General features: G+C 37.1%; 1 protein-coding gene across 1 annotated transcript in view; it reads left to right on the top strand.

Annotated features, from left to right (window-relative positions):
- CFAP44 (cilia and flagella associated protein 44) overlaps window positions 1-19,515 on the top strand; it is a 148,934-nt gene that overhangs the window by 40,145 nt on the left and 89,274 nt on the right. The window contains exons 12-17 of the mRNA XM_025375368.1: window positions 170-269; window positions 812-906; window positions 3,559-3,768; window positions 4,425-4,535; window positions 17,520-17,681; window positions 18,876-19,118. Coding sequence (XP_025231153.1) covers window positions 170-269; window positions 812-906; window positions 3,559-3,768; window positions 4,425-4,535; window positions 17,520-17,681; window positions 18,876-19,118 — 921 coding nt within the window. The remainder of the gene's footprint in view (window positions 1-169; window positions 270-811; window positions 907-3,558; window positions 3,769-4,424; window positions 4,536-17,519; window positions 17,682-18,875; window positions 19,119-19,515) is intronic.

Here is a 19,515-nt window from a genome sequence, read left to right as displayed (position 1 = left end):
TTCTCCTAAATCTGAACTCGTGTTCTTTCTAACTTTTTGGGCTTTTTCTTATTTCTATGTAAATAAAATCACACATGTGTTATATTTTTCCCTTTGCATTTTTTAAAACTTGATCTTAATTCTATGTCACCTTGTCTTTGAAATCTAGTAAGTGTCTGTCTATTCTCAGACCCAGGACCCAGAATGCCTCTTTTCCTTCCATTCCGGAGCTGTTGAAGCCGTGGCTGTTTCTCCTCTCACTTATCTCATGGCCACAACTGCCTTGGACTGTAAGTAGGAACCCTTAATAAAAATATATCTGGCCTTGTTTTGTTTTATTTGCAATACAATTTTTATATGTGTTTGACTTAAGAGCATTTGAGGATTTTCCCAAAAGGGGAGCCTCTTGAATGCAAGTGAGGTGAGTTGCAGAGATGAGAGGGCACAAAATGCAGCAGCCATGGTTATTGTGAGAGATTAAAATAAGGACACAATCTGTAAATTGTTCATGAAAATGCTGCTCATTTTGATATTGTCCGCATTTGTCTTTTTTCTATTCTTTCCATCTCCTTTCTTCCTTCTTAACTTATGGCAAATCCATATGGACTATGCAAGGTGAAATTGACCCACCAGTCAATCATCTGTTTTATTCTTTATTATTCATGTTTATGAATTACCTGTTTGAGGTTGTACATGAAATTTTTTACAAAAGAAAGTTATTGACTGATTTAGTTAAGAAATTTCTTGTTATAGTATTCAATATGTAAAAAGTAAGCAAAAACTTAAAAAATTATGTATATAATTTTTTTCTTTTAAAACTGTCTTTCCATAGGCTCTGTTCGAATCTATGATTTTGCTAGCAAAACTCTTTTGACTCAGATGAAATTCAAACAAGGAGGTACTGCCCTTGTTTGGGTACCCCGAATGGTAAGTTTGTTGTTATAATGAATTACCAGAATCTGTTGGTAAATATGGTATATCAATGCTATTTCTTGGAAATATAGATATTTGCTGACTCAAAATTTTAAGGAATAATAAAAGTTTTAAGTTAGTTTATTTTAGTCAGAATGTAATAGAAATCTTTACCATGATTGTTGTTATGGGTTTGGTCTTGTTTTTAGTGAAATTTCTGTTTTTATGCCACCTGTAGATTCGTAATAGTTTCATGTTGCAAAGCAGTTTCCCAACAGAACTTTGTGTCTCTAGCCTCGACCCATCTGACTTTGATTTCATTCATCCTATTAATATTTACAGAGTGCCAACAATGTGCCAGGTCTTGTTTTAGATTCTGGGAATATAGCAGTGAATAAAAAGACAAAAAACACTTGCCCCTCATGGACCTTATGCTTTAGTGGTTGGGAGGCAGAGACAGATAGTAGTCAAAATAAGTAAGTTAAGTACATTTTATGTTAGATAATTACAAGAACTATAGAAACAAATTAAGCTGGGATAGGGAGTTGTTCCATTTATCAATTGCTGTGTAATATACTATCTCAAAATGCAGTGGCATAAGATAATCATTTTATTTTGTTCATGTAGTCTTTGTGTTGAGATTCGGGTGACAGCAGGGATGGATTGTCTCTGCTTCAGGGTGTCTGGGAACTCAGCTGGGAAGACATGAATGGCTGGGCCTGGAATAGCCCAAAGGCTTCTTGATCACAAGGCTGTCACCTGGGTTGGACGACTTGAAGGCTAGGCTATGCTGGGACTGCCAATAGGAGTGTTTATACATAATACCCTCTCCATGTGGCTTGGGCTTCATCAGAACATGGCAGCCTCAGGACAGTCACACACTTTTTACATGGTAGCTCAGGGCTCCAAGATCTAATGTTCCAACAGTAAAGGTAGAAGCCGATGATCTTTTATGGCCCATTCCCCAGAAGTTAAAATATCACTTCTACCATACTTGATTGGGTGAAGCAGTCACACAGTCACAAGCCCCATACAGAATCAAGAGGAGGGGACTTAAACCCCATCTCTCCATGGGAGGCACATCAAAGATTTGCAGCCATATTTTTAAAATGCCATGGAATTATTTGGGGAAATATTTAATCTTTATTATTTTGGGTTGAAATTAAAGAGAAAATATTCCAGGCTAAAAGTAAATGTGGATATAACTGGAATGAGGGGGAATTTCATGATGGGATCAAGACCAGAAGGAGAACTTAGTCCAGGGAACAGAGCCAGCTTTGTGATGAGGCTAGAGCAAGTAGAAATGACAGAGCGTTTGGATTGGCAGACCTAGCTCACTCACTATCCTAATCTAGTTACACTCTTAACTGAAGTCTTAAAACTACAATCCAGGTAATTGAATTGTTTATTCAGATGGTTGTGTAATGTTCACAGCATGTTTCCTTTTTTAGGCTTATATCCGAGTAATGATCATATGGATTTTAAGCTACAATTAAAATGTCCCTTCTCCATACCCCTTTACCTTTCTGGAAGGCTACACATCAGTCTTTATGACCCAGCTCAGGTCAGACATCATCTCTGCATAGCCCTCCATGAATCTACCTTCAAGTAGAGTTAGGGCCTCCTTCTTCCCCTTAGTGCTTGTGTGTATATCTCTTACAGCATTTATCACAGCATACTAGGATTATGTGCTTTATTGTCTTTCCCACTAGACTTTTTTCATGGTGACAACCATGCCTTATTCTTTGCATCTCCTGTGCCTCTATAGTTACTGGTACATTTAGACACTTAGTAAATTTTTATTGGATAAACAACATTCAACTGGAGTTGAATGGTGTACAACTTTTTTATTCCCCAAATTCTCATAACTGATTGTCATTGAGCTCTACAGGATGCCCAGGCTCTTCCAAGACAGCAGATTTGGTACATTCAGACATTGGTAGATTTATATCTCCAGCTGAGACTTTATGAAGACTCTTCTTAATGTGACGTGGAACCCATTTTATCATCTACTGCTTGCCTGTCTTTCTCTCCAGCCTCCCGGGGAAATATTCTCTTACTCTAGTCATACTATAACTTTTTCTTGAATTCTGTTATTTCCTGCCACAGGACTTCTGCAGAAGTTATATTCTCTCTTAGGAGTGCTTGTCCCACCTTCCTGTACCTAGCTAATTCCTGAGCATCCTTTTGTTATCAGCTCCACCATCTCTTTCTTAGGGAAGCCATAAGTTGAGGTCAGCCTTCTTTGTTATATGCTCTCAGAGAATGCATTTTTTTCTTTTAGCACTTATTTCAGTTCATAATTTCACACTCAGTTATGTGATGATTAATGTGTCCAACCTTTCACTAGACCAAAACTCTGTGAAACCAAGCACTGAGTCTGTTTATGTTCACCACTGAGTGGCTGATGATAGGTGCTTAGCATGTGGTAGGCAGACACACTGCTGTTTGTTCATTCTATGTTTGAATTAACATTATTTATCCTTCCTGTGGTCATTGATTATAAAGAGATATGCTAGAATGGATAGTGGTTACCAGAAAGTGGTATAAAGGATTGCCAATGGGCAGCCAATATTAAATTACCTAAGTCTAAATAAAATATCTGTTATATAGTCCAACTTTCTCAATTAACTCGTTTCAGGTCCCTTATCTTTAATTTTTTCCAAGGTAAACTTCACTGGAGCAGAAATTATTGTAGGATTTGAAGATGGAGTTGTTCGGATTCTTGAACTTTATGATCCAAAAGGGCTCACGATTTTTGTGGGACGGAAGAAAATTTCGGATGCCAATATTCGCTTGAAACAGGTTTTCAAACCCCATACTGCTCGTGTCACTGCTTTAGCTTATGAACGTGATGGGGAAATTCTAGCCACAGGGGTAAGCAGTACATTTCCTTTCTTTTCTTGTTGAAATTTTATAGTTAACATTGCCTTATAAGTACTCTTACTTCATCATGTCTTATTTACTGAAATTCATTTTCTATCAATATATTCATATTTTGCTTTCTTTATAGTCATATTCTTTCAATGTAGTCTGTGAATAGCCCTCTTTTTAATCAGAATGGAGCTGGAGCATGTGAATAACACTTAAAAATATTCTTGCAAATTGAATTCTAATGCTTATTTTAAATGAATAGGAAATTTCAACTGGGGACCATGCTAGTTGTATTGTTTATAATCGGTATTTTATTCAACATAGGTATGTTCTTATATAGAATTGTCATAAATGAAGAGAATAACCATGTAAATTCTTTATGCACTAGTAGGCGAGCATATGCATGGTAGAATTTTTTTGTGTGCATTTCTGAAAGTATGGTGATCATATTTTCAGAACCACATATTGAAACACATGGTTTGCCAAAAGTTCTAATGGGGAAAATGGAGCAAGTTTTAGAAATAAGAATTCTCCTAGAATAATCTGGGATATATGACCATTGTAGATAGAGATAGCGTATGCTATTAAATGCTTTTTTTGTGATCTATAGACTAGATTTCATAGTAATATATATTTGGTGGATGTGTCTTTTTCCTTAGAGTAAAGATCAAACTGTTTTCTTCTTTGAAGTGGAAAGGGATTATAAGCCAATTGGTTATATTAATACTCCTGGACCTGTGTGTCAGTTAATGTGGTCTCCTATGTCTCATGTAAGTCATTATTATTTGTCTTCCTGCTTAAATCTCAATTACTACATAGTGAAACTATCTTGTAGATAGAGAATAGCAAGTGGAATTTTTAGCCCACTCCTGGTTCCTGCAGTGAGGGTCAGGGATGCAACAACAGAAAGTTCAGGTGGCTGCTGCTGGGGTTGGCCAGTAGAGCATCACTCAGGAGGCTTCCTCTCTCTCACTGCCTCCTTTCTCTTTCACGGTCTTATTGGTTGACCATGATCCTCTCTCAAAACCCAGCGTTTTTTCAGGCTTTCCTCCAATGGGACTTTTGACCACAGGCACGACATGTCGAAATGCTTTCACCTTGATCAGTCAGTCTCTCTGAGAATCAGAAGCTGAATTCTAAGGTCTGAATGTACTTTTCCTCATCTTTATCTCTTTGCTTCTCCTCTGCCCTCAATCCACATCTATTTCCTCTTCTATCCTTTTATTTCTTCTTTCTTAGCAATTGGTAATTCAGTATTGATTACTAATGTCTTTTAATGTCTCCAGTTTTACTAAATGTGAGCATATGATAATTCAGTCATCTAAATATTGATTGACTGTCTAAACCAAGTGCTGTGCCAGGTGCCAGGATAATAATACTGACGAATTGCATAGAAGTGCCATCAGGATTCTTGGAGTAACATTGGTAATCCACTTTAAGCTTTTCTAAATAAAAGGACCAGAAAATACATTAGTATTATCTTAAAAATGCTTTTTGAAATTAGTCAACAAATACTCATTGTTTCTATCTTTTCTAGGCACTGTGGTGGATTAAATAAGCAGTACAAAACAGTCTCTCGAGGAGAAAAAAATATACATTTAAAAAGTTAAATATACCTTATCATTGAACAATAAGGTTTCACAAAGGAATTGATGACTAAAATATCAATGGTATAGACCAAGCTTGTCCAACCCATAGCCTGTGGGCTGCATGCAGCCTAGGATGGCTTTGAATGAGGCACAACACAAATTCGTAAACTTTCTGAAGACTTTATGAGATATTTTGCAGTTTTTTTTTTTTAGCTCATCAGCTGTTGTTAGTGTTAGTTAGTGTATTTTATGTGTGGGCCAAGACAATTCTTCTTTTTCCAGTGTGGCCCAGGGAAGCGAAAAGATTGGACACCCGTGGTATAGACAATGTGTGTTGTGAATTTAGAGCAGGGAACTATCAAGAAAGGAAGAAGTTAAAATTAAGTTATTATTTTGTATTACTGTACCTTGATTTTGAGAAATTGGTAGGATATGACCAAATGAATAAGAGATGGGTACAGATGGTTCAGGTGAAGGGAGTGGTAGCTGCAAAGGAAGCTCTGTGAGAAAGCATGAATGTTTATATCACAATGTAAAACATTATGTGCATCCTTTATTCACTTCCCTAGATACAAAGTTAAAAAGATCAACCAACATTTGCCAGGGGTTGGGGTGGTGAGTGGGAGGGGAGTAGGTGTGACATTAAAGAAGTAGCTTGAGGGAGACCTTTGTGGTGATGGTATAGTTTTGTGTCTTAATTGTCATGATGCTTACACAAATCTACACATATGAGAAAATGATGTAGAGCTGTACACACATTCTGTACTAATGTCAAAGTCCTGGGTGGTTTTGTATAGTTGCATAAGATGTAATCAGTGGTGGAAACTGAGTGAAGGGTATGTGATACCTCTGTGTACTATCTTTTCAACTTCCTGTAAATCTATAATTATTTTGAAATAAGTTAAAAAAATTAAAAGTAATTATTGGTTTATTTGTGTGGCTATAATGGAATACTTGAGGCTGGGCAATTTGGCTCATGGCTTTGCAGGCTACACAAGAAGCATGGTGCCAGCATCTTCTGGTGAGGGCCTCATGGGCTTGTAGTCATGTCAGAAGGTGAAAGGGATCTAGCTTGTATAGAGATCATGTAGTGAGAGAGGAAGCAAGAGGGAGAGCGGGGAGACCAGGTGTGGTGGCACACACCTGTAATCCCAGCACTTTGGGAGGCCAAGGCAAGTGGATCACTTGAGTGCAGGAGTTGAGACAAGCCTGGGCAACATGGTGAAACCCTGTCTCTACAAAAAATACAAAAATTAGCCAGATGTGGTGGTGCACGCCTGTAGTCCCAGCAACTCGGGAGGTTGAGGTGGGAGGATCGCTTGAGGCTGCAGTGTGCCAAGATCGCGCCACTGCGCTCCATCCAGCCTGGGTGTCAGAGTGAGACCCTATCACAAACAAACAAACAAAAGAGGGAGTGGGGGAAGTGCCAGGCTCTTTTTAATCACCAGCTCTCCTGGGAATGAATAGAACAAGAATCCACCCCCTTCCCCACCCAGGGAAAGCATCAATCTATTCATGAGGCATCCACCCGCAAGACCCAAACACCTCCCATTAGGCCCCATGTCTAACATTAGAGATCAAATTTCAATGTGAGATTTGTAGGGGACAAACAACCTGTACCATGCAAGACCAAAACACTCAGCGTAATTTAAAAGTCATTTTGGGCAGTCCTGCTTGCTAGCACTTGTATTTCTAAAATCATTTGCAAATTACTAAAGTAAAAAGTAAATTACTGTATGTAACTGACCTGCTGCAGACTTTAATTGTCCAAATTGCAGTAGATCTTAGCCCTTACCAGCTGAAATATCAGATCTCATATCTGAGCATAAAGCATTAAGCTTCTGCCTAATGGTTTTGGGTGGTTCCGGTAAGGGTGCATCCCATGTACACACAGAGCCATTCTGTCTGCCATGGTTACTACCATGTTCACTTTGGCAGCAGTGTGGAGAAGACACAAGGGAGCCAGGTCAGGGGCAGGTGGATCTATTGGGCAGCTGTGATGTGACTAGAGCATGAAAGACTGTGCAGACAAGAGATATTTAGAAGAGAAAATTGACAGAACTTGGTGATCTTTTATTTTTGTGAAGATAATTTGGAGGTGTCTAAATGGAGTTCATTATAGTCTCTCTAAGACATGTTCTTCCTCCCGTATTATTCTTGGACTTCCATTTTCCCTGTCACTAAAGCCAGAATCTTGAGAATTATTCTTGTCTTTGTTACTATTATTTTTTATTTTTGTGGGTACATGTGTGTGTGTGTGTGTGTATATGTATATATATATATATTTATGGGGTACATGAGATATTTTGATAAGGTGTATAATGCATAATAATCATACCAGAGTAAATGGGATATCCATCACCTCAAGCATTTATCCTTTATGTTACAAACAATCCAATTATACTCTTTCAGTTATTTTAACATGTGCAATAAATTATTATTGGCTACAGTCTCCCTGTTGTGCTATTAAATACTAGATCTTATTCATTTTATGTATTTTTTCTTACTCATATACCATCCCCAATTTGCACCCCACTCCCCCCCACCACACCCACCACCCTTCTCATCTGCTGGTAACCATCATTTTACTTTCCATCTCTATGAGTTCAGTTGTTTTCATTGTTAGCTCACAAGTAAGTGAGACCATGTGATGTTTGTCTTTCTGTGCCTGGCTTTTTTCACTTAACATAATGACCTCCAGTTCCATCCAGGTTGCTGCAAATAATAGGATCTCATTCTTTTTTATGGCTGAAGAGTACACATTGTGTATATGTACCACATTTTCTTTATCCATTCATCTGTTGTGGGATAGTTAGGTTGCTTTCAAATCTTGGCTATTGTGAATAGTGCTGCAATAAACATGGAAGTACAGATGTACTGATTTCCTTTCTTTTGGGTATATACCTAGCAGTGGGATTTGCTGGATCATATGTTAGCTCCATTTTTAGTTTTTTTGAGGAGCCCCAAACTGTTCTCCATAGTGGTTATACTAATTTACATTCCTACCAACAGTGTACTTTATTTACTCCACATTCTTACCAGCATTTGGCATTGCCTGTCTTTTGGAAAAAAGCCATTTTAACAGGAATGAGATAATATCTCGTTGTAGTTTTAAATTTGCATTTCTCTGATGATTAGTGATGTTGAGCACCTTTTCATATACCTGTTTGCCATGCGCATGCCCTCTTTTGAGAAATGTCTCTTCAGATTTTTTGCCAATTTAAAAATTGAATTAGTAGATTTTTCCCCCATAGAGTTGTTTGGGCTCCTTGTATATTCTGGTTATTAATTCCTTGTCAGATGGATAGTTTGCAAATATTTTCTGTCATTCTGTGGGGTGTCTCTTCACTTTATTGATGGCTTCCTTTGCTGTGCAGAAAGTTTTTAACTTGATGTGATTCCATTTGTCCATTTTCGCTTTGGTTACTTGTGCTTGTGGGGTGTTATTCAAGAAATCTTTGCCCAGTCCAATGTCCTGGAGAGTTTCCCCAATGTTTTCTTTTAATTGTTTCATAGTTTTGAGGTCTTAAGTTTAAGTCTTTAATTCATTTTGATTTGATTTTTGTATATGGCAAGAGATAGGGGTCATTTTATTCTTCTGCATGTGGATATCCAGTTTTTCCAGAACCGTTTATTAAAGAGACTGTTCTTTGTGCAATCTATGTTCTTGGCATCTTTGTCAAAAATGAGTTCACTGTAGATGTATGGATTTGTTTCTGCATTCTGTATTCTGTTCTATTGGTCTGTGTTTCTGTTTTTATGTCAGTACCATGCTGTTTTGGTTACTGTATCTCTGTAGTATAACTTGAAGTCAGGTAATGTGATTTCTCCAGCTTTCTTCTTTTTACTCAGAATAGCTTTTTCTATTCTGAGTCTTTTGTGATTCTGTATAAATTTTAGGATTTTTTTCCTATGTTTATGAAGAATGTGATTGCTATTTTGATAGGGATTGCATTTAATTTGTAGATTGCTTTAGATAATATGGACATTTTAACAATATTGATACTTCCAATCTATGAATATGGAATATCTTTCTTTTTTGTGTCATCTTTAATTTCTTTCATCCAATTTTATAGCTGTCATTATAGAGATCTTTCATTTCTTTGGTTAAGTTAATCTCTATGTATTTTATTTTATTTGTAGCTATTGTAAGTGGGATTACTTTTTTAAATTTCTTTTTCAGATTGTTTGCTGTTGGTGTATAGAAATGCGATTGGTTTTTGTGTGTTGATTTTGTATCCTGCAACTTTACTGAATTTACTGAATTTACTAGTTCTAACAGTTTTTTGGTGGCATCTTTAGATTTTACCAAATATAAGATCATATATTCTGCAAACAAGGATAATTTGACTTCTTTCTCTCTAGTTTGGATGCCCTTTATTTCTTTCTTATCTGATTGCTCTATCTAGGACTTCCAGTACTACGTTTAATAACAGCAGTAACAGTGGGCATCCTTGCTGGGTTTCAGATCTTAGAGGAGAGGCTTTCTGTATTCATTTAGTATGATACTAGCTATAGGTCTGTCATATATGGGTTTTATTGTGTTGAGGTATGTTCCTTCTCTACTCAGTCTTTTGAAAATTTTTATCATGATGGGATGTTAAATTTTATTAAGTGCATTTTCAGCATCAATTGAAATGATCATATGATTTTTGTCCTTCATTCTGTTGATATGATGTATCACACTGATTGATTTGCATATGTTGAACCATCCTATCATCCCTGGGATAAATCCCACTTGGCCATGATGAATGATCTTTTTAATGTGTTGTTGAATTCAGTTTGTTAGTGTTTTGTTGAGGTTTTGTATCAATATTCATCAGTGATAGTGGCCTGTAGTTTTCTTTTTGTGATGTGCCTGTGTCTGGTTTTGGTATTAGGGTAGTACTGGCCTGGTTGAATGAGTTTGGAAGTATTCCCGCCTCCTCAGTTTTCATAATAGTTTGAGCAGGATTGATATTCTTTTTTTTTTTTTTTTTTTAAGACGGAGTCTCGCTCTGTAGCCCAGGCTGGAGTGCAGTGGCCGGATCTCAGCTCACTGCAAGCTCCGCCTCCCGGGTTTATGCCATTCTCCTGCCTCAGCCTCCCGAGTAGCTGGGACTACAGGCGCCCGCCACCTCGCCCGGCTAGTTTTTGTATTTCTTAGTAGAGACGGGGTTTCACCGTGTTAGCCAGGATGGTCTCGATCTCCTGACCTCGTGATCCGCCCATCTCGGCCTCCCAAAGTGCTGGGATTACAGGCTTGAGCCACCGCGCCCGGCCGATATTCTTAAATGTTTGATAGAATTCAACAGTGAAGCCATTTGGGTCCCAGGCTTTTCTTTGCTGGGAGACTTTTTAAAATTATGGCTTTGATCTCATTACTCAATATTGGTCTGTTCACGTTTTGAATTTCTTCATGGTTCAGTCTTGGTAGGTTGTATCTTCTAGGAATTTTACTATTCAAGGTTTTAAAATTTATTGGTATACAGTTGCTCATAGTAGCCTCTAATGATCCTTTGAATTTCTGTGGTATCAGTTGTAATGTTTCCTTTTTCATCTTTGATTTAATATATTTTAGTCTTCTCTCTCTTTTTTTGTTAGTCTGGCTAAAAGTTTGTCAATTTATCTTTTGCAAAAACAACTTTTTAACTTATTGATCTTTTGTATTTTCTTTCATTTTCATTTAATTTTGTTCTGATCTTTTTAATTTATTTTCTTCTACTAATTTTGGTTTGGGTTTGCACTTACTTTTTTTGTTCTTTAAGATACGTCATTAGTTATTTGAAGTTTTTCTATCTTTTTTGATGTAGTTGCTTATAGCTATAAACTTTTCTCTTAGTACTGCTTTCACCATATTCCACAGGTTTTGGTATGCTGTGTTTCCACTGCCATTTGTTTCAACACATTTTTAAATTTTCTTCTTAATTTCTTCATTGACCCACTGGTCATTCAGGAACATATTGTTTAATTCCTGTGAGTTCATGTAGTTTCCAAAATTCCTTTTTATTGATTTCTAATTTCATTTCATTTTGGTCTGAGAAGATACTTGATATAATTTCATTTTTAAAAATGTTTTAAGACTTGTTTTGTGGACTAGCATATGGTCTGTTCTTCAGAATTATCCATATGCTGAGGAGAACAATGTGTATTCTGCAGCCATTGGATAAAATGTTCTGTAAATATCTATGAGGTCCATTTGGTCCATAGTACAGATTAAGTCCAATGTTTCTTTGTTCATTTTCTGCCTGGAAGATCTGTCCAGTGTTGACAGTTGGGTGTTAAGAGTCTCCAGTTATTGTTGTATTGGGGTTGATCTCTTTCTTTAGCTCTAATAATATTTGATTTCTATATATCTAGGTTCTTCAGCATTGAGTGCATATATATTTACAATTGTTATATCCTTTTACTGAATTGACCCCTTTATCACTATATAATGACCTTCTTTGTCTTAAAAATCTATTTTTTTCTGATGTAAATGTAATTGTTTCTACTCTATTTTGATTTCCATTTGCATAGAATATCTTTCTGTTCCTTTACTTTCAGTCTATATGTGTCTTTATAGATGAGGTATGTTTCTTGTAGGCAACAGATCACTGAGGCTTGTTTTTTAAATCCATTCAGCCATCTCATTTCTTTTGTTTGGAGAGTTTAGTCCATTTACATTCATTGTTATTGTTGATAAGTAAGGACTTACTTCTGCCATTTTGTTATTTGCTTTCTGGTTGATTTGTGGTCTTCTTTCCTTCCTTCTTATCTACCTTTTAGTGAGGGTGATTTTCTCTGGTGGTATGTTTTAAATTTCTTTTGTATCCATTGTATGTTTTTTTCATTGAGGTTACCATCAGGGTTGCAAATAATATCTTAATCTAAAGACATACAGAAGTTGAATGAATAAAAAAATAAGACCCACTTTGGTTGAAAGGCAAGTGATGGAAAAAGACATTCCATGCAAATGGTAACCAAACATAAGCAGGGATTGCTGTATTTATATCAGACAAAATAGACTTGACATAAAAACTGTCATAAGATACAAAGAATAACATCTTATAATAATAAAATATCAGTCCACCAGAAAGATATAACAATTATAAATATAAATATAAATATACACACACACACACACATACACACACACACACACACACACACATATATACACACATCCCACCTCAGAGCACCTAAATATATAAAGCAAACATTGAGAAAGATGAAGGGAGAAATAGAAAGTAATACAATAATAGTAGACTTCTATACCCCACTTCTAATAATGGATAAAACATATAGATAGAAGATCACTAAAGAAACAGAGGCAGGGCGCAGTGCCTCACACCTATAATCCCAGCACTTTGGGAGGCTGAGGCAGGCCAGTCACCTGAGGTCAGGAGTTTGAGACAAGCCTGGCCAACATGGTGAAACCCTGTCTCTAACCCCCCCCTCAAAAAAAATACAAAAATTAGCTGGGTGTGGTGGCATGCCTATAGTGCCAGCTACTGGGGAGGCTGAGGTGGGAGAATCCCTTGAACCCAGGAGGCGGAGGTTTCAGTGAGCTGAGGTCACACCACTGCCCTCCAGCCTGGGTGAGAGCAAGACCCCATCTCAAAACAAACAAACAAACAAACAAACAAGCAAAACCCCAGAAGACTTGTATAACACTATAGGCCAAATAGCCCTAACAGATGTGTTCAGAGCAGTCCACCAACAGCAGTAGAATACACATTCTTCTCAAGTGATATGCAACTTTCTCTGGGATAGATCAAATTCTGTTTTTACCACATACAATGAAGTTTTCTGAACAAGAAAGAAAATCATAAAATATAAACTCTGTTTCTTTGAGGCCCTTGTCATTCACCTGTAACATCTTTTCTTTCTACATTGCTATAATCTGACCACCTGGTTGATCCTGCTTCTTTATTTGAATTTTGAGAATATGGTTATCTTTCTCTCCAGTAAAAGTACAAACAAGTATTCTGAATGATATTGTATTAGTCTGTTTTCACACTACTGATAAAGACATATCCAAGACTGGGTAATTTATAAATAAAAAGAAGTTTAATAGACTCACAATTCCTCATGGGTGGGGAGGCCTCACAATCATGGTAGAAAACAAAGGAAGAGCAAAGGGATGTCTTACATGGCAGCAGGCAAGAAGAGGACTTGTGCAGGGGAACTCCTCTTTATAAATCCATCAGATCTTGTGAGACTTATTCACTATCATGAGAAGAGCACAGGAAAGACCTGCCCCAGTGATCCAATTACCTTCCACTAGGTTCCTCTCATGACATGTGGGAATTGTGGGAGCTACAATTCAAGATGAGTTTTGGGTAGGGACACAGCCAAACCATATCAGATATTAACCATGTGGATAATTGATCAAACAGCATCAGACTCTGAACTTCTTGACTCCCTCATCTTCCATGATTTTTATAGTTTGCCCACACACTTTCACAGCTACCCACTGGATACTTATTACTGTGTTTTTGTTTGCTAGACCTACCATAACAAAATACAACAAAGTGGATGGCTTAAACAACATAATTTCTTTCCTCACAATTCTGGAGGCTAGAAGCCCCAAATCAAGGTGTTGGTAGGTTTAGTTTCTTATGAGACCTCTCTGCTTGGCTTGCAGACAACTGTTTCTTGCTATGTTCTCACATGGTCATCTCTATGTTTGTGTTGTCTGTGTCTTAATCCCCTCTTCTTATAAAGACATCAGTCATATTGGATTAAGGGCCCACCCTAACAACCCTGTTTTAACTTATCTCTTTTAAAGATCTATCCCCAAATGTAGTCACATTCTGAAGTATTGGGGGTTAGAACTTCAATATATGAATTTTTTCTGAAGGGACACAATTGAGCATATAACAACTATAAGAGCTCAAGCTTAAAAGTCAACTATTTTGGGCTGGGTATGGTGGCTTACGTCTGTAATTCCAGCATTTTGGGAGGCCAAGGTGGGCGGATCACAAGGTCAGGAGATTGAGACCATCCTGGCTAACACGGTGAAACTCCGACTCTACTAAAAATACAAAAAAATTAGCTGAGCGTGGTGGCAGGCACCTGTAGTCCCAGCTACTCGGGCGGCTGAGGCAGGAGAATGATGTGAACCCAAGAGGCGGAGCTTGCAGTGAGCTGAGATCATGCCACTGCACTCCAACCTGGGTGACAGAGCAAGACTCCGTCTCAAAAAAAAAAAAAAGTCAACGATTTGGAAACCATCATTCTCAGCAAACTAACACACGAACAGAAAACCAAACACCACATGTTCTAACTCATAAGCGGAAGTTGAACAATGAGAACACATGAACGCAGGGAGGGGAACATCACACACTGGGGCCTGTCAGCGGGTGGGAGGATAGGGGAGGGATAGCATTACGAGAAATACCTAATGTAGATGACGGGTTGATGGGTGCAGGAGACCACCATGGCATGTGTATACCTATGTAACAAACCTGCACATTCTGCACATGCATCCTAGAACTTAAAGTATAATTAAAAAAAAAAAAAAAAGTCAACTATTAAACTAGCCTTTACTCTGACTTCACCCTTTGTCTTTTTCAGACAATTTATTTGCCACTCTATCTCCAAGCAGTTCTTTGATGACACGGACCTGTATTTCATTCACAATTTGCTTTTCCTAATTTATTAGTTCTCTCTTCTTCATTTCCTTCCATGTCCAGCTTAAATTTTATAATTCTTTATTTCAATAATACTATGAATTGAATGTTTATACTCCCCCTGACACTCCAATTCATGTTAAAGCCTAAATCCCCCATGTGATAGTATTTGGAGGTGGGGCCTTTGAGGTAATTAGGTCATGAGGGTGGAACCTTTGTGAATGGGATTAATTTCCTTATAAGGGGATGAAGAGACCAGAGTTTGTTCTCTCTGTCCTGTGAGAATACAACAAGATCACCATCAATGAACCAGGAAAAATGCCCTTATCAGATACTGGATCTGCCAGTCCCTTGATCTTGGGCTTCCCAGCTCCTGGAACTCCGAGAGATGAATTTCTGTTATTTAAGCTACCTAGTTTATGGTATTCTATTATAGCGGCCTGAACTAAGATAAACAAGGATCAAAAACATTCTTCCAATGCCCTGATTTCCTTTATTCCTCTGTCTTTTCTTCATACCCATCAAGCAAAAGTCCATCTCTGAACTTCCCCCAACTAATTTATATTGGCCTATAGTGATCAGCCAAAGGCTGCTGGAGATAGTTATATGTCAACGAAGATTACCTCCTCTATAATTTAGTGATTAAAATGGCCTCGACATAATCCATAAAATGGTTCAGCAATCCCATGACATTGCTCTTATCAACTCCCTCTTTCACATATGATGACCATTTTAGAACTTTTCTTCTCTACAAAGCTTCAAGCCTTTTGCTCCCAACTCACTCTCAGCAAAACTTGTATCATAGAAAAACTAGGAGCCCTCAGACAGGAACTTTTTCACTTCCCAGTACCAAACGGAAAATCCCATTTACCTCTGTATTCATCTGCTCTTCCTCCCTCTTTTAAAATAGAGAAGCTGTCTCCCTTCCTACTTAAGGCCAATTCTGCCTCTTGCCCTTTTGTTTCTACTCTCTCCCAGTTTTTTTTCAATATTTTACATTATTTCTCTTTTCTGTCATAGAAATTTAATCATACCTGTTTATTGGACTGTTTCCTTCAGTATTTAAATATGTTCTTGTCTCTCCCACTTACAAAACATAACTTCCTTGATCTTATATTCTCCTCTAGCTACTACCCTATCTCTCTAATCAGCCTACTTTCTCAAAAGGATGGACTATTCTCAGACTCCATTTCCTTACATATCACTCTCTCCTTTATGTGCTCTTACCTGACTTCTAGTCTCATCATTCCACCAAATCAGCTCTTCTAAAAGCACCAATAATATCCATTTAACGTTTAGTTCTTATATTTCTTGACCTCTTAGCAACGTTTGATCCTATCAATCTGTCCTTACTTTTTGAAATACCATTTCGCTTTCACTTTTGTGGTACTATGCTTCGCTGGTTCCCTTTCCCACATCTTGTCATTCTTTCTCAGTCTTCCTCACTCAGTCATTGAGTATTAAGTTTCCCTAAGGCTCTGCCAATCTCTCCTCTCATTCTGTTCTTTTGCCCTAGGTGATGCCATCCAAGCCACAGTTTTCTTTTAAAAGCAAATGTTCCACAGGACTTTTGCACATGGTGTTTTCCTTGAGGGCTTGCTCCCTCAAACCCTCCCTTAACTCATTATGTAATTATAATTTATATATTCTTTACCTTGAAACTCAGATACCACCTTCTCTGAAAGCTTTGTACAACCTACTTGTTCTATGACACCTCTGCAGGACTTCTGCAATTATAATTTATGTTTTTTTATCTGATTTGCTAAATTACAAGCTTCCATTGGAGATAAGCTACATTATGGCAGATATTATGTTTTTCTTATTACAAATTTATCCCTACCACTTAAGAAAATGCTGAGTACATAGTAGGCACACAACAAATAATTGTAGATGAAATAACCAAATGAATAAACATGTCAAATAATGTATCTGTAAATATCAAGATGGGGATTTCCTATTTATGATTAAATACATGGTTTTGAAGCCAAGAGAGAAGTCTAAGCTGGAGAGATTAATTTGAAATTTAATTGCATGTAAATGATAATGAAGGTTGTAAGATTTCCCAGAAAATGCTTATGGAGGGAGAGAAGAGGGAAGAGGACAAAAACCTTGGGAACATCCACATTTGTTAAACTGAGGCAGAGAGAGGATGAGCCATCAAAGTAGGCTGGGACTGACTACACCATCCACACACGCAGACTTTCCTTGGCAGTCCTAATTTTAATATTTGGCCCTTCCAGCTAACAGGTTTCACAATCACATATATTCATCAGAAAATCAGAAAATATGTATGAATCACATATGTTATGGCATCTATAAGGGAACCAAATGTAAATCTAATTTTAGTAATTACCTTATTAATTAATAATGATATAACAAAAATTAATACTTATGACTATATAATAATTATTAATAAACTTGACTTTTTAACCAATAACTGCAGTGAGGAATTCGTGTGTTTTAAACATGGCTAATATACATAGTAATTATATTTTTTATTTATAATCTTTTTAAACTATGCTTTACAAAATTTGCCTAAATGTAAATATGTTCAATTTTTCTTTTTTAGCTTGAAAGTACTTTACTAATTATCTGTGAAAATGGCTATATTCTTGAAGCTCCACTTCCAACCATAAATCTAGAAGAGGATGATCATGATGTAGTCTCCTATGAAATCAAAGACATGTGCTTAAAATGTTTCCATTTTTCAAGTGTCAAATCTAAGATTCTGGTATGGAATATTACTGAAACATTATCTTCTAATAATTTCCTTTCCTTAGAATGTAAAATATCCTGTGTTAAGTGCTGACGGAATACAGAAAAGAATAAAACATAGGTCCGGAACTTAAGGAGTTTATAATCTGGTAGGAAAGCAGCTATTAGAAGGCAGTAGTAAATAGATATGGAAATCAAAATGCAAAGAAGGAAATTTTAGGGGTCTGCAGAAGAAAAGAGAGAGGATTCTGATAGAGGGATATGGGAGAAGGTCAAAGATGACTGCCTGGAAGTGACATTTGGTACCTAAAGAATAGGAAAGGCCAGGCACATTGGCTCATGCCTGTCATCCCAGCACTTTGGGAGGCTGAGGTGGGAGGATCGCTTGAGCCCAGGAGTTTATGGTTGCAGTGAGCTATGATTGCACTACTGAACTCCAGCCCAGGTGACAGAGTGAGACCCTGTCTCAAGAAAAAAAAATAGGGGGAATTTTGAGAGGTGAAAATAGGACGATGGCAATAAAGGCTGGAAGAACATCCCAAGAGAACACAGAGTTATGAGTGTTTTCAAGAAATCAGGAATAGATCAATAAAATATAGGTAGGCAATTTGTGGAGGGATGTTTCAAGAGTCTGTGACCAATGCATGGGGCTCCTTAAATGCCAGCCAAGACACTTCATTTTAGACCATTGAGATCCATTGTGAGTTTGTGAGGAGAGGATTGATGTGATGATATCATGTAAGTTAGGAAGATAATTGTGAGGGGTGAACAGAATGAAGTGGTAAAAGATGGGAGGTGGAAATACCAGTGTCAGAGGGCTTTTGCAAAGGACAATTGATAGATGATGAAGGCCAAACTCACAGTATTACTAAAGTTGGAAGCAACTTTCCTTGTGGACTCTTTCAGTCTGCCTAATTCCTGGGTTAACAGTGATAGGCTCCAAGAGAAGTTATATTTAGCTTCTCTATTAGGAAAAAAATGACCAAATAATTTCTGTAAAACCAAGATTAATAGGGATAGAACAAAAATGAGTCATTCCAATGATTTAAAAGTTTTAATGATAAAAAATATATTCTCACATTGGTGAGTATTTTTAAATACTATTTTTACAGAGCTGTGTATCTTTCTATTTTCATTGTCATCCCCAATGGTGTAAATGAACGAATGAGTCATAATTGTTTTTATACCTACTTAATGTTTCTTTTAAAAGAGATCAATAGAAATTGAAAAGAGGGAGAGACAAAGGAAGTTGAAGGAAAAAATAAGGCAAGAAAGGAGGAACAAGCTAGCAGCAGAGATGGGAGAAGATGGAGAAAAAGAATTTCAGGAGGAGGAAGAGGAGGAAGAGGAGGAGGAGGAAGAAGAGCCTTTACCGGAAATATTTATTCCATCAACCCCCTCTCCCATCCTCTGTGGATTTTACTCGGAGCCAGGGAAGTTCTGGGTTTCTTTGGTAGGTAACAATGTAACAATTTTTACCTCAATCATATTTCAATATAGTTTGTAGTTATTGTAACTTCATTCTTTCTTGCTCTTATGTTAAGATTTCACTTATCTATTTTTTTTTAGATTTCATTTATTAAATACTATTGAAGTTGTGAGTTTTGGTGAATGAATGTGGGATACAGTTGTTTTAAAATAATCTTAACATCTTTTTTATATGTCTACTTGTGCAGATAATTGTACAGATAAATCTATAGATTATCTATTATCTGCTTGTCAATCATAATGTTCCAGGCAGGTCAAAGTGGAGAAGATCAAGTGTAGAAAGGCAAAAGGCTAGGGGTTTTTCCAACCAAGACTTTGTTTTTTAATTTTGGAAAGAATAGCTTTCATGGCAGTACTATCCA

This window comes from Theropithecus gelada, chromosome 2, assembly GCF_003255815.1.
Source record: "Theropithecus gelada isolate Dixy chromosome 2, Tgel_1.0, whole genome shotgun sequence".
Classification (NCBI taxonomy): Eukaryota; Metazoa; Chordata; class Mammalia; order Primates; family Cercopithecidae; genus Theropithecus; species Theropithecus gelada.
This window is presented reverse-complemented; position numbering and strand designations above follow the sequence as displayed.